At 39.1% G+C, this 27,270-nt stretch overlaps 1 protein-coding gene across 1 annotated transcript in view; it reads left to right on the top strand.

The window, feature by feature from the left end:
* LOC142244543 (mycolipanoate synthase-like) overlaps nt 1–26,295 on the top strand; it is a 27,281-nt gene extending 986 nt beyond the window's left edge. The window contains exons 2-6 of the mRNA XM_075316788.1: nt 3,535–3,688; nt 7,952–8,112; nt 17,371–17,574; nt 20,292–20,473; nt 20,839–26,295. Of these exons, the coding sequence (XP_075172903.1) occupies nt 3,535–3,688; nt 7,952–8,112; nt 17,371–17,574; nt 20,292–20,473; nt 20,839–26,295 (6,158 nt within the window). The remainder of the gene's footprint in view (nt 1–3,534; nt 3,689–7,951; nt 8,113–17,370; nt 17,575–20,291; nt 20,474–20,838) is intronic.
* The last annotated feature ends 975 nt before the right edge of the window (nt 26,296–27,270 follow it).

Raw genomic sequence — 27,270 nt, 5'->3', positions numbered from 1 at the left:
ATCATACTGTATATGGTTGGCTGTGGCGTCCATCATATTATATGCAGGGTATGTGGGGTCTATCAGACTGTGTGTAAAGGGCTATTGGGTTCATTATATTGTCTATGGTATGGGGGATGTGGTGTACATTATGCTGTGAATGTGGAGAAGCTGTGTGGTCCATCATACTATGTGGGGGTGGTTGAAGACATTATACTCAGTGTGGTTGACGGTGGGGGCATTTTACTGTATGTGATGATGTGTGGCAGCATGATACTGTGTGTGGGATGAGATGTTGATGAAGATACAACTATACTAATTATACATATTTAAGGATGAACAACAGGAGCTGTTTGATTTACTGCTATTTGCAAACATTATAAAAAAAGGGGTAAATTATATCGTTTTGAATAGCTGCTACAGCTAAGAATTTGTTAGAATAAGGTCTATCGTAACATGTATTAGCATGTATTGTCTCACCAACAAGTACATTTTAATCAATAGATCTTGGAATAAAAATCATTTCCACACAAATGGGTGTCTTAAAAAAAATATTCCAGCGCTGAGATAATCTTAGATTCAGTGGGGAAAATAAGTTTTTGATTTTCTGCCGATTTTGCAAGTTTTTCCACCTACAAAGAATGGAGAGGTGTGTAATTTTTATTGTAGGTTCACTTCAACTGTGACAGACAGAATAAAAAAAAAATCCAGAAAACCACATTGTATGATTTCTCAATAATTAATTTGCATTTTATTGAATTAATTAAATATTTGATACAACAGAAAAACAGAACTTCTTATTTGGTGCAGAATCCTTTGTTTGCAATTACAGAGGTAAGACGATTACTGTAGTTCCGTACCAATTTTGCTCACACTGCAGCTGAGATTTTGACCCACTCCTCCATACAGATCTTGTCCAGATTTTCCAGTTTTGGGGCTGTCACTGGGCAAAATTGAGTTTAAGTTCCTTCCAAAGATTTTCTATTTTCTATAATCTTTGAGACTGTTTTCCCAGATCTCTTCAGGTTATTGACTATGTCCTTCAGTGTAGTTCTGGGCTGATTCCTGACCTTTCTCAGAATCATCCTTACCCCATGAGGCGAGATCTTGCATGGAGCTCTAGATAAAGTAAGATTGACAGTCAACTTGTGTGTCTTACATTTTCTAATAATTGCGCCAAGAGTTGTTGCCTTCTTACCCAGCTGCTAGCCTATTGTCCTGTAGCCCATCCCAGCCTTGTGCAGATCTACAATTTTGTCCCTGCTGTCCTTAGACAATTCTTTGGTCTTTTTGGCCCTGTTGGAAAGGTGGGAGTGTGATTGAGTGTGTGGAAAGGTGACTTATATACAGGTAACAAATTCAAACAGGTGCAATTAATATAGGCAGAGTGCAGAATAAGAGGGCTTCTTAAAGAAAAAATAACAGGTCTGTGAGAGCCAGAATTCTTACTGGTTAGTAGGTGATCAAATACTTATTTAATGCAATAAAATGCATATTAATTATTTAAAAATCAGACAATTTGATTTTCTGGACTTTTTATTCTGTCTGTCATAGTTAAAGTGTACCTACGATAAAAATTACAGACTTCTCCATTCGTTGTAGGTGGGAAAACTTGCAGTGTATCAGATACTTTATTTTCCCCATGGTATGTGTCTCTGCTATTTACTGTATATTGGCCGTGTCTGATCATACAGGGACATGGTCTGATCATACTACATCTCCTGGGCATTGGAGGAAGCAAAAGTATACAGAGATGACAAAATGGGATCATAGCGGATTCTTTCTGTGAAGTAAAACATTTCCTTGCCTATTATTAAAAATTATTTACCTCACAGAAAACAGCATTTACGATCCCATGCTGTAATGTCTGTATACTCAGTTTTGTATCCTCCTCTGCCTAGGAGATGTGGCATGTTCAGACCATGTCCCACGGTGATTACACAGTGCATAGCAGGGACACGTATATAAGATTATATCAGTACAGCATCTATTGATTAATATCTACTTTGTTCATGAGACAACCGTATTAAATTTTACTCAGTAGTAAGCGATGAAAATTATAAAAATAATTAGGTTCAGCCTGTTGGTTCAGCCCTCTACAACAGTAAGGCCGGCGTCACACGGGACGATCTATTGTGCGATCGCACGAGCGATCGTACCCGCCCCGTCATTTGTGCTTCATGGGCAATTAGTTGCCCGTGGCGCACAAAGTCGTTAACCCCCTGTCACACGCACTTACCTCCCGGACGACGTCACTGTGGGCGGTGAACATCCTCCTCCTGAAGGGGGAGGGACGTTTGGCGTCACATCGACGTCACACAGCGGCCGGCCAATAGAAGCGGAAGGGCGGAGATGAGTGGGACGTAACATCCCGCCCACCTCCTTCCTTCCGCATTGCCGGCGGGACGCAGGTAAGCTGTGTTCGTCGTTCCCGGGGTGTCACATGGAGCAATGTGTGCTGCCTCGGGAACGATGAACAACCGGAGCACAGAAGGAGGACTGACATTTTGAAAATGAACGACGTGTCAAAGAGCAACGATAAGGTATTTTTGCTCGTTCACAGTTGTTCGTAGCTGTCACATGCTACAATATGTCTAACGATGCTGGATGTGCGTCACATAATCCGTGACCCCGACGACATATCGCCCAATATATTGTAGCGTGTGACGCCGGCCTTAGGGTCTCTCATGGAGAGAATGTGAATATTAATTGTCGACCTCGCTTGCATTCTCTAGAAGTAGGGAAAGTAAACTATAAGTGTAATTGGACATGTGAGAATTTTGGCAGATTTGTTTGTGTTTTTGCATTGCTTCATTCAGTGTTCTAACTTTTACATCTATTATAACAAAAATTACAAAAACATTTTATTTATGCTGCATGGAAAATGTTGCAAATTTCAGTTCCAAAAACAAAAAATTGCTGTTTCTTTCCAATCAGATAAAAAAAAATTAAAAGGTAAAGTGACATTTCAATAGAATGGAAAACAAAACAGCATTTTTTGTGCATACTTAGTTTGCTCTATTAACCAAGCAGCATAAATAACGTTAGTTTTAATTTTCAGGTCTCTGTGATTATAAATTGGATACCAAATATACAGTATATAGCCTTTTATATGTTGTATTACTTTTGCACAATAGTACATTACATACCCCCAAAAAATAGTTTTTAGGTTTTATAGCTACACACTCCGAACTTTTTTTAGTTTTCTGTCGAACATAGTAGTATTGTAAGATTTTTTTTATAGGATAAGTTGTTTTTTTTATATATTATATATATATATATATATATATATATATATATATATATATATATATATATATATATATATATATACAAATAATTACATACAATTCGGTTACATACAAATGTTGGTTAACTCATAATATTACTTATTCTACGGAATAATAAAAGGAAAATAAAATAAAAAAGCAAACGTTAATGTTTCTTATTTTTTTGTTTTTAGTTTAGTTTCTTCTCTTTTATAATTATCGACTATTGTGTGACACAGTTATTTTGCAATTCTCTTTCATAACTATAAAAATGCTCATTTATCAGGTGAAGGAATAGAAAATTTTTGGAAAGTTATTTTGAATGGGGAAAATTGTACAACAGAGATACCAGAAGAAAGATTTGACCTCAAAAAATGGTATGATCCCGAACAAACCAATCCAGGTAAAATATATACCAGTCGAGCAGCTTTTGTAAATGGGTAAGTATACTGGGCTGAATTTATCATTTGTTTCGCTTATGTTTTGGAAGCACTTTGTGTCAATTTAACTGTTTTAACTCATTTATAATAGTTGCGCATCAGTTTCTGTGCATTAAGGTTTTTTTATTACTTCTTTAGAATAGGCAGGTGTTTGTCATTTTCCTTATTTTGTCATATTAATGACTTGGTACTTTTTGAAAACGTCACACAAAAAGTTGCAAGTTGGGGTTTCTTCGTAAATCCCGCAAAAATGTTATTCAGATTCAATCCCCAACGAATCACTCAGATGGTGTCTATTCCTGTGGTATCCATCTTTTCAGAAGTGCACCCATCTCTTGTCCTCCAGACCTGTGCACTAAAAAGATATGTAAAATGACGTGACACCGTCAGAACAGAGACCAAAAGGAGTCCAAAGTGGCTCCATGTGGATAATTATTGTAAGTGATTTCATTGGAGGTTTTTTCTGATTCATGATTTTTGTAATTTACAAGGAAACTTTGACATAGGCGCTCAGCAGAGCGCACAAGATACAAGTGAACCAAGCCTTATTCCAATTTTTGGAAGGTGGAATGAACAAATAGACAACAGTACAAGAATAGTTCTTATTTTTGCGCTGTTCACTGTGCAGTATTAGTGATAAGACTGATTAATTCTTCGGCTCAATATGATTACAGCAATAACAGATTTTATATAGTTTTTTTTAATGTTTTGCTATTACACAGCAAGAATGTTTTTTTATAAAAAAAAAATAGTTTTTTCATTCCCATATTCTGAGAGCTGTAAGCCTTTTATTTTTTTTAGGTGAACAGAGCTGTGTCAGGGCTTACTTTTTTTTGTGATGAGCTAAAGATCTTTTGGGTACCATTTTGGGTATATAGCATTTATTTTTTTTTTTAAATCACTTTTCATTCAGATTTTTAGGACACAGAATGAACAAAAACTAACAATTCAGTTATTGTTTTTCTTTTTTTGCACCGTTCATTAAGCGGTAAAGGGATAAGAAACGTTTATTGTTTGGGTTAGTACGATTATAACGATACCACATTTATAGTTTTATTTTATGCTTTTCTATTTTTACATACTAAAAACAATATTTTACAAAACTTTATTTTTGCATCATCATATTCTAACAGGTGTAACTTTCTTCCTGAAAGAGCCATATTAGGGCTTGTGTTGCTTGTTTTCTGTGGGACGGTATGACCTTTTCAGTAATACCGTTTTTTTATATATGGCTTTTTTTATAGCTTTTTATTCCATTTTTTCTGTCAATATGATGAAAACAACAACACACTTTGTAATAAGAGACGCATCACATAATTGTTTGTGTTAACCTCTACAATATGCTGTCTTCAGATTACACAACAAAAACCTGCTGACAGAATCCCTTTGAGGGCAATGAGACCACAAGCAATTTGTGGATAATCCCAAATTGAATATATGAATCTTTTACTAAGAAGGGAGACTCTAGTGCTAAACGTTTGCAATATCATCAGGCAATTTGTTAAATTCAAAAACTGCTCAGGACTAAAATATTTTGGAGGCTTTAGACCAGGGGTGGGCAATTAATTTTCCCATGGGGCCGCATGAGAAATTGGGATTGGTTTAGAGGGCCGGACTAATATAATTAACTCAGTTCTACCCAATATACTACATCACTACACCCCCTCCATATACTACACCTGTAATAAACTACACCACTACACCCCTATATACTATACCTGTATTATACTACACCCCCCATATACCTGTAATATACTACACCCCCATATACATTTGTATTATACTACACCACTATATAATACACCTCCGATATACTACATCATTACACCCCTATATACTACACCTGTAATATACTACATCACTACACCCCATATACTACACCTGTAATATACTACAACTCCATATAGCACACCTGTAATATACTACAACTCCATATAGTACACCTGTAATATACTACATCACTACACCCCTATATACACCTGTAATATACTACATCACTACACCCCTATATACACCTGTAATATACTACATCACTACACCCCTATATACACCTGTAATATACTACATCACTACACCCCTATATACACCTGTAATATACTACATCACTACACCCCTATATACACCTGTAATATACTACATCACTACACCCCTATATACACCTGTAATATACTACATCACTACACCCCTATATACACCTGTAATATACTACACCTCCATATAGCACACCTGTAATATACACCTCCATATAGCACACCTGTAATATACTACACCTGTAATATACTACATCACTACACCCCATATACTACACCTGTAATATACTACAACTCCATATAGCACACCTGTAATATACTACACCTCCATATAGTACACCTGTAATATACTACATCACTACACCCCTATATACACCTGTAATATACTACGCCTCCATATAATACACCTGTAATATACTACAACTCCATATAGTACACCTGTAATATACTACATCACTACACCCCTATATACACCTGTAATATACTACATCACTACACCCCTATATACACCTGTAATATACTACATCACTACACCCCTATATACACCTGTAATATACTACATCACTACACCCCTATATACACCTGTAATATACTACATCACTACACCCCTATATACACCTGTAATATACTACATCACTACACCCCTATATACACCTGTAATATACTACACCTCCATATAGCACACCTGTAATATACACCTCCATATAGCACACCTGTAATATACTACATCACTACACCCCATATACTACACCACTATATACACCTCCATATAGCACACCTGTAATATACTACACCTCCATATAGCACACCTGTAATATACTACATCACTACACCCCATATACTACACCACTATATACACCTCCATATAGCACACCTGTAATATACTACACCTCCATATAGCACACCTGTAATATACTACATCACTACACCCCTATATACACCTGTAATATACTACATCACTACACCCCATATACACCTGTAATATACTACATCACTACACCCCTATATACACCTGTAATATACTACATCACTACACCCCTATATACACCTGTAATATACTACATCACTACACCCCTATATACACCTGTAATATACTACATCACTACACCCCATATACTACACCTCCATATAGCACACCTGTAATATACTACACCTCCATATAGCACACCTGTAATATACACCTCCATATAGCACACCTGCAATATACTACACCTCCATATAGCACACCTGTAATATACACCTCCATATAGCACACCTGTAATATACTACATCACTACACCCCATATACTACACCACTATATACACCTCCATATAGCACACCTGTAATATACACCTCCATATAGCACACCTGTAATATACTACACCTCCATATAGCACACCTGTAATATACTACACCTCCATATAGCACACCTGTAATATACACCTCCATATAGCACACCTGTAATATACTATACCTCCATAGAGCACACCTGTAATATACACCTCCATATAGCACACCTGTAATATACTACATCACTACACCCCATATACTACACCACTATATACACCTCCATATAGCACACCTGTAATATACTACACCCCCATATGTCACACACCCTGCTTCCCATACAGCCTGCACACCCATATCACACACACTACACCCCCATATGTCACACACCCTGCCCACATATCTCACCCTGCCTGTACCCCAACTTACCCCTCTCAAACACTCTGCACCCATTCACATCCTTCTGTCACAGTCTGCAGCCCTCATATGCACTCACCCTGCAGCCCCCCTCCCCCTCATGTCCCCTCTTTTCTTATTACCAGTCATCATGTGTCCACATCTCCTTCAGGATTCAGTATCTTGCTTTCTGCCCGGCATCCTGTGTCTCCTCCCACACAGTCACATGGGCGTGACATCATCGCAGGTCCTACAGTGCAGGATGAATTATTCTGTCTGCTGTGCTGCTTCTTCTCCTGCACTGACTGTGCGGACCTGCACAGGATCTCTCCTTGCTCGGCACGCTGCAGCCCGGCTCCACTGCACCGGCTGAAGACGGGCGGGCCGGTCACAGAGAGCAGGCGGGCCGGATGTGGCCCGCGGGCCGCCCCTTGCCCAGGTCTGCTTTAGACTGTCCAACTGATGTTGAAATCATGTACTGTATCATAATATAGTTCATGTCTAAACTATAAACGTCTTTATACATCTAAAAAGGCTAAAAAACATTTATTTATTTATTAATTCATTAAGGATTGATGAATTTGACTACAAAGTATTTGGAATGAATAAATCAGAGACTGAAAATATGGACCCGCAACACAAGCTACTGCTTGAATGCACATACCGAGCTCTGGAAGATGCAGGCTATGCCACTGAAAGTATATATGGAAGTAAAATTGGAGTGTTTATTGGTAAGAAAATTATTCTAATAAATATTCCTAAAATAGCTAAATAAAAAGTTTGCAAATATAAGTTGGTTGCATAGGAAACACTTTAGGGTACCATACATGGCCCTCAGTTGTGCTTAATCTATAAATGTCCATGGACTCTGCTCTACTTTCAGGCTACAGATTTATTAAGCTATGCTCCAAAATTCTGGTATAATTTGTGCAAGCAAACCTGCCTGTCACAACCCCTATATTTACTGTTTCAGACACGTTCTGTGATAACTATGGCCAGAAGACTGTTAGACACTTTCTGCATATTAACAATGGGATACAACCTTGCTGAAAAGGAGCCTGGTTTATAAAAGGGGAGTGAACTACCATGTAACATGCACCAAAAATATGCAAAAATTATTGCACAAAGTAAGCCAGCTAAAATATGGCATAAACTTACACTGGATAGTTTAAAATATGCCAAATTTTTCTAATGAGTCACTGTCATAAATATGGCACATTTTAAGACTGTCTAGTCTAAGTTCGCTCTAGAATTAGTCCCCCCATATGAATTCAGTCTACACTCTAATGTGTATGGTGGTGCCGTCTAAGAGATTGTGGAGTTGTTGAAAGGGCATGCCTGATTCCGGATTGCTGATCATATTGTTTTCCTAGAGATAAGCCTCCGGCAGATATGTCTGTTGGTGGCTCTTTCATAGAAACTCAGGAGTGCTCAGTTGAACTCTGGTGTATGGAAGAGCTGGCCGAAATGGCTGTCAGAAAAAATGAACAAGTGTACCCTGTTTAGTGCGGCATTCGCTGGGGGTTTTCTTATTTCTAGAGGAACCCCAGTAGTCACAGAATGATAAAAACACATAAATGTGGGGCTCTATGTGTTCCACAAATTTTCAGGCAAAAATTTAGCTAATATTTTGGCACATTTAGCATAGAAAGTAGCCACAATATATGTTTTCGTTGACTTTTTGTATATCTTTAATTTTAATTCAAATGGTTATATTGCTATAAATACAGAAAAAAAATCCAGTAGACAAAAATTCCTCAACCCACCCCAAACTCAACTGATGAAGGAATAAAAATAATAAAAAATCCTTTGTCTTCACTCAAGTGAAAGGCTTGACAGAAAGCATGTTTAGACAAGATATTAGACCTGCTCAATTTTTTTCAAACAACTCAGTTTTTAATTTCAAAATTGTAAAACAATGGCAAGTCTGATCTATCAATTGTGCACTAGAGGGAAAATTTTGGAAAACTTAATGGAAATATGAACCATTCAAATTAATATAACTAATGCAGAAATCTGGTTTCTGTGGTTCTGTGCCCAATCTCAATCTTCTAGGGCATGGATGTTAATTTCAAATACACAGAGGATCAAAATTAAAAACTTGGACAAAGTCACAGGCCAACCTAGTCGTGGGTCCCACATAGTCTTCCATAAAGAATAATGGAATAATGGGCCCCACATAGTCTTTAATACAGATTAATGGACCCCAAATAGTCTTCCATACAGAATAATGGGCCCCAAATAGTATTCCGTACAGAGTAATATGCCCACATAGTCATCAATACAAATAATGTACCCCACATAGTCCTCCATACAGAATAATGGGCCCCACATAGTCCTTCATACAGAATAATGGGCCCCACATAGTCCTCCATACAGAATAATGGGCCTTAAATAGTCTTGTGATTTTTTATTTTTTTTTGCCAGGAGGTGTAGATTGGGTGTAGAAATATGGTGTAAAAATTTCAGCACCAAATCTGCATCTCTTGGCAAAACAACCACAGTTTTCTACCAGGAGATGCGGGTTTGTGAATTCAGTGATCTCACCTGAGGTGAGGTCACTGAGTTTACTGAGGTCACCTGCAGTCAAGTTACCTGCGATCACAGGTGGAGGACCATGGAAACATCCAGCTGTAACAGCAAATAACCTGAGTGAGGTCACTACTCAATGTGCAGCTCAGTCTCTGCCTGAAGCTCACAGCAGGCGGTCATGTTATATGCCCACTCACTGTGCCTTCAGATGTAGCGGAGCTGGAATCATTGTAGGACCTCGCCTGGATTACACTTTTGTAGTTTATTTCAAATAAAGGATTTATTTGGTGTTTGTGTTTATTTCTTTTCACTTACAGATTAGTAATGGGGGGGTCTAATAGACGCCTCCCATTACTAACCAATGGCTTAGTAGCAGCTGTGAGCCACCACAGCAAGGCAATCAGGATGAACAGGATAAAGTACTGGGATTGTCCCATCTAATGGATGCAACAATCCTGGGCAGCTGCCATTTTTAGGCTGGGGGGCCCAATAACCATGGGTCTCCTCAACCGGAGAATACCAGTCCCCAGCTGTCCATTTTATCTTGACTCGATATCAAAATTCGGGAGGACCACATGCTGATTTTTAATATTATTTATTTAAATAATTTAAAACATGCATAGGGTCCCTCGTATTTTGATACACAGCCAAGATAACGCACACAACTAGGAGCTGCAATCTGTAGCTGTCTGCTTTATCTGCGCTGAGTATCATAGACCATACACCATTTTTTTCCAATTATTTATTTATTTTCCCACTCCACTTTGGGACCCAGACAGCTAGTGTGAGGGCATCCAATCACAGATGTTGGGACGCCGGCAGTCTAACTGCACCCAATGACAGAATCTGTTACAGAGGGTGGGTGGGGGAAGCAGTGCATATTAATGAACTTTAATGAGCGGATCTAGATGCAGTGTGACAGCTATGTGGAAACTCAGTAAGTATAATTCTCATGCTTTAATGACCGCACCTCTTTTTTTTTTTTCACTGCATGTTCCAATCACAGTAATGCCAGTAGCAAAGATGGCTATGGCATTACTGTTCTTGGCAGGCAATCACAACATGTTTAGTTGCTGAAAATCAGGTACCAATCATGTTGGAAGGGGACTCGAAACCCATGAAGGAGCAAAATGCTCATCGAGTAAAGGCCGCTTTACACACTGCGATATCGGTCCCGATATCGCTAGTGTGGGTACCCACCCCCATCTGTTGAGCGACACGGGCAAATCGCTGCCCGTGCCGCACAACATCGCCCAGACCCGTCACACATACAGTTAGGTCCAGAAATATTTGGACAGTGACACAATTTTCGCGAGTTGGGCTCTGCATGCCACCACATTGGATTTGAAATGAAACCTCTACAACAGAATTCAAGTGCAGATTGTAACGTTTAATTTGAAGGTTTGAACAAAAATATCTGATAGAAATTGTAGGAATTGTACACATTTCTTTACAAACACTCCACATTTTAGGAGGTCAAAAGTAATTGGACAAATAAACCAAACCCAAACAAAATATTTTTATTTTCAATATTTTGTTGCGAATCCTTTGGAGGCAATCACTGCCTTAAGTCTGGAACCCATGGACATCACCAAATGCTGGGTTTCCTCCTTCTTAATGCTTTGCCAGGCCTTTACAGCCGCAGCCTTGAGGTCTTGCTTGTTTGTGGGTCTTTCCGTCTTAAGTCTGGATTTGAGCAAGTGAAATGCATGCTCAATTGGGTTAAGATCTGGTGATTGACTTGGCCATTGCAGAATGTTTCACTTTTTTGCACTCATGAACTCCTGGGTAGCTTTGGCTGTATGCTTGGGGTCATTGTCCATCTGTACTATGAAGCGCCGTCCGATCAACTTTGCGGCATTTGGCTGAATCTGGGCTGAAAGCATATCCCGGTACACTTCAGAATTCATCTGGCTACTCTTGTCTGCTGTTATGTCATCAATAAACACAAGTGACTCAGTGCCATTGAAAGCCATGCATGCCCATGCCATCACGTTGCCTCCACCATGTTTTACAGAGGATGTGGTGTGCCTTGGATCATGTGCCGTTCCCTTTCTTCTCCAAACTTTTTTCTTCCCATCAATCTGGTACAGGTTGATCTTGGTCTCATCTGTCCATAGAATACTTTTCCAGAACTGAGCTGGCTTCATGAGGTGTTTTTGAGCAAATTTAACTCTGGCCTGTCTATTTTTGGAATTGATGAATGGTTTGCATCTAGATGTGAACCCTTTGTATTTACTTTCATGGAGTCTTCTCTTTACTGTTGACTTAGAGACAGATACACCTACTTCACTGAGAGTGTTCTGGACTTCAGTTGATGTTGTGAACGGGTTCTTCTTCACCAAAGAAAGTATGCGGCGATCATCCACCCCACTGTTGTCATCCGTGGATGCCCAGGCCTTTTTGAGTTCCCAAGCTCACCAGTCAATTCCTTTTTTCTCAGAATGTACCCGACTGTTGATTTTGCTACTCCAAGCATGTCTGCTATCTCTCTGATGGATTTTTTCTTTTTTTTCAGCCTCAGGATGTTCTGCTTCACCTCAATTGAGAGTTCCTTAGACCGCATGTTGTCTGGTCACAGCAACAGCTTCCAAATGCAAAACCACACACCTGTAATCAACCCCAGACCTTTTAACTACTTCATTAATTACAGGTTAACGAGGGAGATGCCTTCAGAGTTAATTGCAGCCCTTAGAGTCCCTTGTCCAATTACTTTTGGTCCCTTGAAAAAGAGGAGGCTATGCATTACAGAGCTATGATTCCTAAACCCTTTCTCTGATTTGGATGTGAAAAGTCTCATATTGCAGCTGGGAGTGTGCACTTTCAGCCCATATTATATATATATAATTGTATTTCTGAACATGTTTTTGTAAACAGCTAAAATAACAAAACTTTTGTCACTGTCCAAATATTTCTGGACCTAACTGTACTTACCTGCCCGGCGACGTCGCTGTGACCGGCAAACCGCCTCCTTTCTAAGGGGGTGGTTCGTTCAGCGTCACAGCTGCGTCACTGCACCGCCGCCCAATAGAAGCGGAGGGGCAGAGATGAGCGGGACGTAACATCCCGCCCACCTTCTTCCTTCCGCATAGCGTCCGGGAGGCAGGTAAGGAGTGCTTCCTCGTTCCTGCGGTGTCACACGGAGCGATGTGTGCTGCCGCAGGAACGAAGAACAACTTCGTTACTGCTGCAGTAACGATATTTGAGAATGGACCCCCATGTCACCGATGAGCGATTTTGCACGTTTTTGTGACGATGTAAAATCGCTCATAGGTGTCACATGCAACGGCATCGCTAATGCGGCCGGATATGCGTCACCAAATCTGTGACCCCAACGACTTTGCATTAGCGATGTCATAGCGTGTAAAGCCCCCTTTACAGATATTGCGAATACCGTACTATTTGTGCGAGTAAGAAATAATGCTGAATATATTCACTCATCACTACTAATTTAGTGAAATTCTACATCCTAGTTCACAGGACAATAATTCATGTAATTAATGTATTTCTATATCAGACGATGAAGCAGTGGAAAATGACAAAAATGAGTGCTTAAGCATCATTTTCTGTTATACTGATAAGAACATGACAAAAAAACCCAGACATAGTACCTCAACGTAGCCAAATCCCACCTCCCTTGATAGCGTTTTTCCATGACATGTATGTTTTGGTGGAACCGTTCGCCATGTTCTTTACTAACAGCTTCCAAATTTGATCTGAAGAAATTTAGATGTAAAAGGGGAAAGAACATATTGATTGACATTCGGCATCCAAGCCTCTGATATGTCTTAATCAAATTATCAACAAGAGCTTCATATCTGGCACTCCCTATTGTTTGAAAGAAATCCATTCACCAGCCCTCTGAATGCCTTCCAGGCGTTTCTTTCCAGTCTTGACATCCTCTTCTCTAACTCTTCACATTGTAATATGCTATGAATCTGAGGTCCTGTAAAAACACTGGTTTTGGGTTTCGCACTTGACACTTTATTTATTTACATAATGTAAAACTACATCTTTAAGGCTTCTAATGGAACGATCTATAAACCATCTCCATTATCCTGTTAAATGTGTGAAACCAATTTCTCTAAAGAGGCCATCTGCATCTGAGTAGAAACATAAGTCTTGGGAAACTTCAAAATATTCAGCAAACGATTGGTGTCTCTTTCTGTACTTTGATATCCTGCATGATGAATCCAATAAATTCCAGTCTTTCAACCTGGATGTGAGCAGTTCTGCACCGGATTTCAACAAAACCAGATCCCCGACCAAATCATACCTTTTGTTATACATTTAGAAAAAGGGGCTGTTTGTCAAATTCAGAAATCCATTTGTGATCTTCATCTGTAGACACGTGTTCCTGACAATTCTGACGAAAGTCGTGGAATTGGAAAAGGCTACTATGAGGAACTGGTGCAATTGATGATGGTATATCAAGATATGTTACAGCAAAGCTATCTGTAGTCTTTTTGTATTTTGAGATGTCAACCATACAAAAATAGCAGTCAATGCTGTGGTTTGTGGGTTCATGCCACACATGAAGGATGGCAAATGGCATACTTTTTCTCTCTCCTCTAAGGCGGGCTTTGCACGTTGCGACATCGCAAGCCGATGCTGCGATGTCGCACGCGATAGTCCCCGCCCCCGTCGCAGGTACGATATATATGTGATAGCTGGTGTAGTGAAAATTATCGCTACGCCAGCTTCACACGCACTCACCCGCCCTGCGACCGTCGCTCTGGCCAGTGACCCGCCTCCTTCCTAAGGGGGCGGGTCGTGCGACGTCATAGTGACGTCACATGGCAGGCGGCCAATAGCGGCGGAGGGGCGGAGATGAGCAGGATGTAAACATTCTGCCCACCTCCTTCCTTCCGCATATCCTACGGAAGCCGCGGTGACGCCGGTAAAAGATGTTCCTCGCTCCTGCGGCTTTACACACAGCGATGTGTGCTGCCGCAGGAACGAGGAACAACATCGGACCGTCGCATCAGCGTAATTATGGATTACGCCGACGCTGCACCGATGATACGATTACGACGATTTTGCACTCGTTAATTGTATCATCTAGGCTTTACACACTACGATGTCGCATGCGATGCCGGATGTGCGTCACTTTCAATTTGACCCCACCGACATCGCACCTGCGATGTCGTAGTGTGCAAAGCCGCCCTAAATCAACTCTCTAAAGCTAAATACAAATAAATACAAGGTCAGCGCTAAACCCAATGTTTCAATTGGTTCTGAAGCTAATTTTTTAGGCAAAAAACCATTTATTGCCTGGGAAAAAATAAATTCATACGTATAATACAGAAAGGATAAATCCTATATATAAATTTGCGCTGAACCACAACAATGTAAACTTGGAAAAAAATAGTATTTTATTTTATTTTGTTCTCCACTCACACAATAAAAAACAGGGGGTTTCACACAAACTCTATTATAAAAAAAAGTCAATAAAGCATATGGAGCCTCGGCCGACGGCTACCATCTGCTAACATAGATTAAAAAAATACAAGTACTTGTATACAATTTGGAATTGTGATAAAGTTACTAAAAAAAAATATTAAATAAAAACCTCAGGGATGGTTTTCTAATAGTTCACAATGTGCACAAAACAAATCTCCATTTTAAGGATAGATGACTTCTGTACTACGATAACATAAGATCTTCAAATATTGCTTTAATTTGTGCAAACCACAAAAGCAGCAATTGCCTTTATCAGGATTATTATTGTCAGCACATCTAGCGTATTACCGCTCAATATTTCCAAGAATGTAGCAATTTAGCAGATAGTTGCAGTCTCTGCACTACAGGTTTCTCGGTACCTGGATACAAAGTCTCCAGCAGAATAAAACAGGCTGTCTTTGCGCTGTGAGTTTTTACATGTACAGGGTTAGTATAGGGTTTAAGCAAGAACACACCAGGTTTTTCCCTTGTGCAGGCTCCTGGATTCCTGGAGAGAAGATACCGCCTGAGCGCTTTTTAGAAGTACCTGATCACAGGATTTTCAACGGAGATATAACAAATTCCTCCCCTGTGTAGGCGCCTGATTTCCTGAAACGAAGATACCGCCAAGGCTTTTAAATTGCGGCAGAGCTCCTAGGTGCAGGATCCTTCCAGATTCCAGAGGATTAGCTAGGGCATTAACCCCTTTCAGCAGATTTGAGATCCAGAAACTTGATTAGACACACAAACCGGCTGTTCCGCCGTGAAAAGAAAATAGGTGCACTGAGCTTGATCCGACACATGTTTCAAGGGCATTACCGGTCCCCTTCCTCAAGGATAGCCCAACCACCAGCTGAGACCCTATTTATACTATAGCTCATTGCAATAACATTAGAACAAACTACAGAAAAAAAAATGGTATGAAGACATATGTTTTACTAATCGGCTATTTGCAAGCCAAATGTAGCTCAGAGACTGCAACTATCTGCTAAATTGCTACATTCTTGGAAATATTGAGCGGTAATACGCTCGATGTCCTGACAATAATAATCCTTATAAAGGCAATTGCTGCTTTTGTGGAGTGCACGAATTAAAGCAATATTTGAAGATCTTATGTTATTGTAGTACAGAAGTCATCTATCCTTAAAACAGAGATTTGTTTTGTGCACATTGTGAACTATTAGAAAACCTTCCCTGAGGTTTTTATTTAATATTTTTATTTAGTAATCTTATCACAATTCCAAATTGTATAAAAGTACTTGTATTTTTGTAATCTATATTAGCAGATGGTAGCCGTCGGCTGAGGCTCCATATGCTTTATTGACTTGTGGTATTTTATAATAGAGTTTGTGTGAAACCCCCTGTTTTTAATTGTGTGAGTGAAAAAAATAAAATAAAATAAAATACTATTTTTTTCCAAGTTTACATTGTTGTGGTTCAGCGCAAATTTATATATAGGATTTATCCTTTCTATATTATACATATCAACTCTCTAAAGCTGACCTGCAAGTAACTCAGGAAACATGAGATACCCATTTCTTATCTTGGTCACCAATATCTATACCAAGATAAGCAGCATATGCTGTCCAGAGTTTTGTACCACGAGTTAATTTATGTTTCGGCTGTCTGGGACCAATGTAGAAACCACAGATGTAACAAAATGAGTCTACTGACTGTTTACAAATTCTAGAAGGTCTATATGAAGCAATATTTGAAATCAGTTGAATTTATCTAAAACAGAGAATTGTATTTTCACTGAAACGATTGGAGGCAGGGAAAAACTGATGGCATAATTAGAATCAAAGGTTTCATTTACTATACAAGCAGTTTCAACATAACATAACTAAAAATTTGTTTTGCAGTGTTATTAGAATGTTTAGCATTTTATCTTTTTGTTCTTTAGAAATATTTTTATATGTTCTCATTACAATATTATTAGTCCACTATATCAAAAATAAGTAAATAAATGATAATGATACCTTAGTATAATTATTAACTATTTTATACGTTTACAGGTCTCATGAACAGAGATGCCGACAGTGTCTATAATAATTCTCCTGAAAACATTAATCACTTTAATGGCACTGGGACAGCAACGAGTATAGCTGCTAACAGGATATCATACTACTTCAATCTGACGGGGCCATCTCTGTCAATTGACACTGCCTGTTCTTCATCTTTAGTTGCTTTACATTATGCATGTCAAGCCATTAGGCAAGGTAAAAACAATTATATAGACTGAGATATGATAAAAAGCCTTACATTTTCTTTCTTCTTGTGAGAAGCTTTGATGACCGAGTTCAGTATATAATAATCTGATGCCTGAGAAGCCACTGAAAGGCTAGAGATGAGCATATCGCTTTGAGTTAAAATAAAATTATGCAAATTAAACTCAAATTCATTCTAATTAAACGAGTTAAGAAAAAAAAAAGGATACTCCCCCAGTCCTCCTTTATTTTGACATGAGGCACTGCGTTAGTGGTCTTCTTCGGTCCATTCTGGCCTTTTATTATGTTTCTTCAGCTCCTGGCATCTTTTGCACTGACTAAGCCATGCATCATTATTACATCAAGAGCAAGTCATGACATACGAGGACTAAGAGACATTATGACAGCACTGGGCTTCATCAGCGCCAAAGGTTCGAGGAACTGAAGGAAGACCTTGCACCTTACAGAAGCAGAGGTCATACCAGACTGAAGATCACCAGACCTTAGCAGGGTGCACGGTAGGACAGATGAGGGTTGTGTGAGTATAATAATTTCACCAATGTTTATTATGCTCTGGTGTCTCAAGAGTATGGAGACCGCTTTAATGATGCTATCAAATAGTAACCACTCAGTAAAGGATTTCGCTGAGTTTGTTTAGCTCAAAGCAAACGATCTCACAATAACATTCAAGACATGATGTGGAGGGTTGTGGATTCCTGTTCGTCATGTCCGGCTACCACAGCTAGGAAGTTCACACCTAACTTTTGCTAGAACTTTGGGTGTTTTAGGGGGCCATTACGGACACTTAACAGCATTTTTTCAATAGATGTTGATTTTAAAAATCACCAATCTGGGCCTACCCAATATTTTCTTAAAAAACAATAGCAGCCACAGATTGGTGATAGAAAATCTTTAGTGCTCCCATACATATTAGACTAAAGGGGTATGAACATGTTGATATCGGCAGAATCGGACGACAGTCTAATGTGTGTGGGTGCCTCTGAGTTCCCATGACACATCGTGTTGGGCTGGAAAAAAGATTCAGCATTTTGAATTTCCAGTGGGAAAAGGATCTTTTTTTCTCCAGAAGATTAGCCACTGCCAGAGAGCAGATCATTGCAATGTATTTGGAAAATAGCTTCTCTCTACAATGTATGTGTGTATGGACCTTTTATTGTACTGAAAGAAAGATGGGCTTTTTAAAATATAATGGGAATAGGGGGCACAGTTGTGATTACTGTGAAAAAGTCTGGAGGGATGATTTTCTGCCGACATAGGTGTAACGAGTGTGTCACATTCAGCTGAGACCATTGCAGTATCTGTGAATAAAAGGTCATGGCAACTTGCACATCGTAGGTTCTCATTAAGATGAGTGGATTTAACTTCATTTGGTGCTTAAGTGGTTAATAAGGGTTACTTGTTGATTCTGCTGAGGTTTCATTTAGCTATAATCTTGGCTGCTGCACTTTAATGCCACTACCTTTATTAATTAAACTCAGTCCTGGCTCTCCCATATGCCAATGATTGTTCAGTCTATGCTGACCTGTGAAGAAGTTGTCTTTGGAGAAAGCTGTTTTTATCTTTCCATTGAATGCGGTGGAGTTACCACTCTGGAGAAAATTTGAAGTTCTTTCGTACCTGTTTCTATGTTTGCGTCACTTCCCTCGTGTAGTCTTTATATTAGTAGTAAGCCTAGTGTCTTGCTGGCCTGCTCACTAGTCAGGGCTAGGCCAAGATCACCCAGGGCCTTAGCACGTGATCATGCACAGGAGGAAGGACCCATCTAGGGATGTTAGGCAGATCAGTGATCTGCAACAGGTGAATTTGAGTTGATGATCCCTCTCCATATCGCCAGGATCTTCTTTTACATGTTCACTGTTGTACCCCTCCTGTTGTGTCACACGCCAGTCATTCACTCCCCCTGACATGCCAATTAGATTAGAAGTAAATAGGAGTACAAAGGGAATGGAAAGTGACCCTGCTGTATAAACTGGGGAAAGATTACTTCCGCAAAAGGTGGGCCTCCCTAGCCTGAGAATATCAGCCCCCAGCTGTCATTTTTATCATGGCTGAGTATCAAAATTGTGGGGCCGCGCACCGTTTTTTATATTATTTATTTAAATAATTTAAAAAGCCACATGGGGTCCCTCTTATTTTGATACACAGCCAAGATAAGCTCATGGCTGGGGGCTGCAGTCTGTAGCCATATGCTTTATCTGTGCTGGGCATCATAATACGGGAACCCTACGCAAATTCTTTTATTTATTTTACACCAATATAAACACGCAGGTAGTGTCTCTGATTGCAAGCAGTCAAACACGCTGTCACACAGGGAGGGGGCGCTGTCTGACTGCAACCAATCACAGATGCCAAAACTGCTGGTGTGCAGGGGAAGCCACGCATATGCATGAGGGATAATGAGTGGCTCCAGAAGTAGTGTTACAGGCACACGGAAACTCGTAAGTATAACGTGCCTGCTCTAATCCCCCTAGCCCATCGACCACCACCATTTTAAAGCGCAAGATTCGGGTCTCCATAGATTTTTTAATGGGAATCGGCGTCTGGCCAGATATACGGAATTAATTCTAGACCCGAACCGGGTTTTTTTTTAAAAAATCTGGTTGGGTCCCCCAATTTTTGGTATCTGCGAGTTTGCCCTTCACTAGTAAAGAGTATTACATATATGTACATTTGTATTAAAATTATACATTCGCTTCTGTATATTTAAGGTGATTGTGAGATGGCAATATGTGGTGGTGTGAGCTGTATCATCGAACCTCGCGTCTTTGTTGCACTTTGCAAAGCAAAAATGCTTTCCGTTGATGGTATTAGTAAACCTTTTTCTAATCAAGCTGATGGATATGGAAGAGGAGAAGGTTGTGGTATTGTTCTTCTAAAACCCTTAAGAAAGGTATGATATGTTTACAGTCTCAATCCTAACTGGCTCTGTCACTTTCTAAAATCATGAGATCATGACATTGTGTGAGACCTAGTCACTAGGACAGATCTGAATATAATAAATCTTTTTGATCATCTGTATCTATTATTCAATTTTATTTTTTTCGCCCTCACTTTAGTTGCAAGCTTCAACTTGCTCCCTGCTACTGCCTCACTGTCTACTGTCCATTTTTCTCGAAAGTGACCATTACTTCAGTGAGACTTTTCCTTTACCCATGGTCACTTAGACTTTGGTGTAAAAGTGTTTATAATCTCATTTTCCCTTTTTGCTTTGCTGTGAGCATTCTATTTAACATTTTTTTTTATCATTTCTTTCAGGCTAAGGAAGAATACTGCAAAGTCTGGGGTCTTATAACTGCAAGTGAAGTAAACCAAGATGGACACTCCGTATCACCAATCACACGACCATCTCAACATCAGCAGGAACATTTATTACAGAATATCTATACTAAGACAGATCCATGTTCTGTGCAGTATGTTGAGGCTCATGGTACTGGGACACCAACTGGTGACCCAACAGAAGCTACCAGCTTAGGAAATATCATTGGGAAAAAACGCTGTAATGGAATGAAGGCACTGAAGATTGGATCAGTTAAAGGAAATATTGGTCACACTGAATCTGCTGCTGGGGCTGCTGGGTTGATTAAAGTTCTTCTCATGATGCATCATAAAATTATTCCTCCATCTTTACATTATTCCAAAGAAAATGGCATCAAACTCATAGAGGAATCCAATCTCGAAATTCCAACCAAACCTGAAATATGGCAAGAGGACATCAAATTTGGGAGAATGGCAGGGATAAATTGTTTTGGGTTTGGAGGAACTAATGTTCACGTTGTTGTAAAGCAAGATAACCAAGAATACCCTAAGTATCATTCAAAAAGATCAACTGAATTATTTATATTATCAGCAGCTTCCAGCAATTCCCTCCAACTCTGTATTGAAGACACAAAACAAGCGTTAAGCAATGCAACATCATTATCCCTGGAGAACCTGGTCTACACAGCAGCTTGCAGGAGAAGTCATCTAAATTACAAATATAGAACAGCATTTCTCACATCTTCCATAACTCATTTACACCAACAGCTAAAAACTGTGAGCAAATATGCTCCTATAGCTAAATCCAGTCCTCATATAGTGTTTATATTCTGTGGGAATGGAGTCCTTTATAAAGGAATGTGTAAGATGCTACTTGAACATGAGCCAGTGTTTAGAGCAAAATGTATAGCAATCGATAGGTTGATCCAAGCTTACTCCTCCCTTTCTGTGCTGCAATTGTTAGAGACTGAGTTTCACGATTTCTCAATGCCAGATGTGGCCCAGTTGCTGCTCTTTACAATTCAGGTGTCATTAGTTGCTCTTCTGACACATTGGGGGGTGAAGCCAGATGGCATTGTTGGACACTCAGTTGGAGAAGTTGCAGCAGCTCATTGTTCAGGACTTCTTTCACTTGATGATGCTGTAAAAGTTATTTATTACAGGAGCATGCTGCAATGCAAAGTTACTGGGGGCAGTATGCTGGTAGTTGGCAATCTACCAGTGACAGAAGTATCAAAAATAATTCAGTCATACAAAGAAAAAGTATGCATTGCTGCTTACAACAGTCCAACTTCATGCACATTGTCGGGCAACGCTAATTCAATACATCAGCTACAAGAGGAGTTGACCAAGAACTACAGTGAAAACAATGTATTTCTCCAAAAGCTAAATGTTTCTGCAGCATACCACAGCCCAATGATGGATCCTATATTAAATGAAGTAAAAGAGATGCTACATGATTTGGAAGAAAAAACTATGGAAGTTGATCTTATTTCTACAGTAACAGGTAGGCTAGCATGCAAAAGAGATTTCACCACTGGTGATTACTGGGCTAAAAATATTCGTGAACCAGTTTCCTTTCAACAAGCTGTAGAAGCTTCAGCAAGAAATAAAGAAAATCCTATTTTCATTGAAATAGGTCCTCGGAGAGCACTACAAAGGAACATCATGGAAACTTTAGGAGCAAAAACAACAGTATTACCTGCTATACAGCCCCAAAAAGAATATGAAACGGTCTTTTCTATGGTGACAACACTTTTTACTCAAGGATATAATCCTGACTGGAGTAATGTATTCGATGCATATAAATCTTCACCATCAACAATTCCAAGATATCAATTTGATTGCATCAAGCAAGATATTAAATATGAAAAAATTAGACAAGGGAGCCAAACATCATCAAGTCCCAACCATCCATTAGTACATAGCGTGAGTGAAGATTTCTCTGACTTCCACTGCAAGGTTTCTAAAGTCATTACACCATATGTCTATGAACATAAAAATGGAGGATCTGCCCTTATTCCAGGTGCTTTCTATGTAGAACTTGGATTGGCAGCTGCGGCTACCAGCTTTAAACCTAAATTGCCTTTAAGTTCTTTAGAAATCAGTGCAACCTTTTCCAGCCCTTGTGTTCTCCACCAAGACTATGTGGACTTAAAAGTCAACCTACACCAAGAAGACAAAGTAACACTTTTTGAAGTTCTAACATCACATGTTTTTGCAAGTGGGCAAATACAAAGACATAACTGTAAACTAAACAAAGACAAAAAAATCTCAGCTGAAGATATATTTAAGAGATGTACTTCAATTTTCAAATCAGAAAATGTGTATGAGCAACTCTCCACATTTGGATTTGAGTATGGGAAGGCTTACAAACAGCTGGGCGATGTTCATTATGGAAAAGATCTTCATGAAGGAATTGCCAGATTAACAGTGAGTGAAGAAGTCAGAGAAACAATGTACGAGTACCACATACATCCAGTTATTTTAGACTGCTTCTTTCAAATGGTAGTGTGTGTGGGAAAAGGAACAAAAGACTCAGCGTTCTTTCCTTCATCCATAGGAAGTTTAACTATGCTACAGCCTCTTCAAGCAGAAATGATTGTCTATACAAAAATGATAAAAACAACAGAGAAGTACATTGAACTATGTGGATGTTTTGCAGATATCAATGGTTACATTTTAGTAGAAATTAGAAGTGCCAAGTTGACATTTATAAAACAAACTGCAAATAACATAGAAAACACTTTTTTCCAAGTAAACTGGAGAAAGCATTCACAATCCAGTCAAGCTTCAGAAAATGAGCCAAACCTGTTGATTTATTCTGACAAAGTTGGAATAGGTGAAAAGTTACCAAACTACATGCAGAAAAAAATGAACTATATTCCCTTCAACAGTTGGAATTCAGATATTCAAGCACATAAGCTTCTTAACAGTGAATGTGAAGATGTTGTGTTTATGTGGGGAATCCAATCATTGCCTGAAGATATTCCAAATAATCTTACACAGTATCTAGCGAAATGCTGTGAAGTCTATCAACAGCTAATTTTAACAATGAGAAAAAAGACCCCCAAGCCTTCCATTCGGACAGTCACATTCAGAACTGTTGACAGTACGGTGGATCGCATTAACCCTGGATTTGCTTTTGTTGGAATGACGAGAGCATGTATCATTGAAATACCTGAAATAACATTTCAGCTAATCGATCTAAGCTCCTCAAGTTCCCAAGATATTGCAGCATTAGCCCAGGTTGTTCTTCATTATAATCCAGAGGACCATCCAGAGATCTGGATTAAAGAGGGCACTATTTATACCGGTGAAATTACTCCCACCATTACTGAAAGGAGAACACGGCAAATAAAATCTGATAATTTTACCCTTTATACTTCAGAGCCTTACACAGTAACTCAAATTTCTGCTGAGCAAACTAATTTCAATATTTCTGTGCCTAAAAGCCAAGATTTAAAGATTCACGTTGATCAAATTTGTACCCACACAGATGATTATTTTCCTGTTAGCCTTTCAAGCTGGAAATATGGGAATACTCTGTACTGGAATTCTTTGGCTAATGATAAGCATGAGCTTGTTGCTCTGGATTTTGCCGGTGTTGTGACTGCTGTTGGCAAAGCTGTTAAGAAAATCCAAGTTGGGGATAGAGTTGTTGCCTGTTATCCAATCACTGCAACCTCTAGTGTCATTCTTCCAGAAAATGTTTGTTACTTAGTCAAAAAAGCACCATTGATAAAAAATGCACCTTGTATCTCCTTCTTTATCTTGGCCTGGGAAATTCTGCACAATCAACTACCACGTGCAAAGAATAAGCCTAAACTTGCTTTTCTAACATCTGATGTAAAGTCAGTTCTATGTACAGTTTTGTCCAAGACAGCAAAAGAGTCTGGATGGGATCCTGTGATATCTGATGGAAGTAGCGTGGTTGACAAGCAGTGCTCTTCAATGGTTATTCTACCAACAGCTAGAGCTGTCACTATAGAAATGCTTAATACATTACCACTTCTTAAAGATTTAGTTTTGTTATCTGATCATAAAAATGTGAAAAACTGGCACAATCTAATTCTTAGCAGAAATCAAGTCTTTCATATTCACCTCCTTGATATTTCTGCTCCTTTCCAGAAGGCATATTTACAACAGAATGCAAAAGAACTGCACAAGTGGCTTTATTATATATCGTCAGAAACCAATATTATCATTCCAAAAGTTTTGGTCCAACATGAACCCGAATTGGATATTGGAGAAACCAGCTACTTTGTAACCCAGTCCTTACCTGTAATTGAGCTAAACAGTACAATCTCAAAGATACCAATGTCAGCACCAGATCCGATGCTTTTCAAAGATAATGCAGTTTATGTTGTCACAGGTGGTCTGACTGGTCTCGGATTTGAAACGGTGAAATTCATTGTGAACAATGGTGGTAGCCACATAGCAATTTTATCCAGAAGAAAGCCATCCCCAGAAATGGAACAACAGTTAACTGCGATCCAGAATCAAAAGGAAGCTGCCAAAATAGTTGCCATACAATGTAACATTGCTTCCTACCCTGAAGTAAAAAAAGCCATGGAGTTAATGAAATCAATATTTCCAAATTTCCCAATAAAAGGTGTTTTTCATAGTGCTGTTGTTCTTCATGATGCAGTTCTGCAAAACCTAAACTTGCTCCACTTTGAGAAAGTTCTCAGCCCAAAAGTAGATGGAGCAGTGAATCTTCACCGTGCCACATTGAACATGAAGCTTGACTATTTTGTGTGCTTTTCATCTGTTGCTTCATTTGTGGGAAATGCAGGACAAGCAAATTATGCGGCTGCCAACTCCTTTCTAGACATGTTCTGCCTATACAGAAGAAATAAGGGTCTTTGTGGACAATCGATCTGTTGGGGAGGACTCAACCTTGGAGTTTTACTCAATCAGCACCAAATTCATAAACTCTTAGAAGCAAAAGGAATACTTCTTATAAATTCTGTGGAAATTCACGAATATCTGAAGAAATGTCTTCATATAAATAATTCAAATCAAGCAATAGTCAAATTTAACTTCAAAACCATGTATGAAAACTTGATCTCATATATTCCAGGACTAAAGAAGCGGTTCTATAATGTGATCGTGGAAGAGATGAACAATTGGGAGCAAACCCAAAAAGAAAACCAACCTTCTGATGGTCATAGAGAAACTAGTGAGGATTATATTTTCTTAGTAGTTCCTGAGCTCACTGGAGCCAGCTCAAGTGACATCAGTAGCAATACTCTTCTCAGTTCTCTGGGGATTGACTCAATGTCAGCTATGACATTACAAAGTCGTATTTTTAAAGAGAAGAAAGTAAACATACCCCTGGTGCAACTACTGGATCCCACTACAACCGTCTCCAGTTTGGTGTCACTGGTTAAAGAAACCAGTTGTGATGAAAAAGATCAAAGTAGTGAAATAATAGAAGAAACTTATCTGTAATACGGAAAGAAGTTGGCAACAAGTGATTGAAGTACTTTGCTTTACAGCATTTTTGTGCACTTTTATCAATATAATATTTTAGGCAACTGTCTCTTTATGTTTTGATAATTTTGCCAAAAGCTCAGTATTTATTACTGCTACACATTTCTTTAAACGGAACCTGACTATGAAAATGCAATCCAATCTGCAGGCACCACGTTATAGATCAGAGGGAGCTGAGTTGTTTGATATATAGTTTTGTAAGAAAAGATTGAGTACAACCTGGTTTTTCATTATTTAACCCCTTCACAACATATGTGTAGTTACGTGATGTTATGTCCCTGCCTTTTATGCAAACTCACATGCCGAGTCCACTTTTCCCCACACATGATTTAATCAGCTGTCATGTGCCTCTAACAGCTATGGGTGAATCGGAGATCTGCCCGAGTGTTAACCAGTTAAATCCCGACTGTAAATTTCTGTCAGTGTTATTTAACACGCGCCGACAGAGGGGTGTATCATTCTCTGCTCCCATCGGTGCAATCAAAACATTATGTCTACCCAAAATTTGGTATCCATAAAAACATCAGCTCAGGATGCAAAAATAAGCCATCACTTAGCCCTAGATCCCGAAAAGTAAAAACATCCCAGTTCTTGGAAAATGACACCAAAAACAAAAATATTTTTTACAAACCAGAATTTTTTTCACCACTTTTTAAAAAAAAAAAATAAAAAAAATACACATTTGGTATCTACGTACTTGTACTAGCCCAGGGGTGGGGAACCTTTTTACTGCCGGGGGCCATTTGGAATTTTCTACCAACCTTCGGGGGCCGCACCAAATTATCAACTTGAAAACGACCAGGCTATATTTGGTCAAACAATTAATTAACTCACCCCTAATGTGGTGGCTGGAGCGGCTGTGATGTTCGGTGATATTGATCATTTTGTTTCTCACAACTGCTTTTCCAGGTTTGTTTTGGTCTGGAGAGGCTG

This window comes from Anomaloglossus baeobatrachus, chromosome 6, assembly GCF_048569485.1.
Source record: "Anomaloglossus baeobatrachus isolate aAnoBae1 chromosome 6, aAnoBae1.hap1, whole genome shotgun sequence".
Classification (NCBI taxonomy): domain Eukaryota; kingdom Metazoa; phylum Chordata; class Amphibia; order Anura; family Aromobatidae; genus Anomaloglossus; species Anomaloglossus baeobatrachus.
Note: the sequence above shows the minus strand (reverse complement) of the source record. Positions and strands in the feature narration are given on the sequence as shown.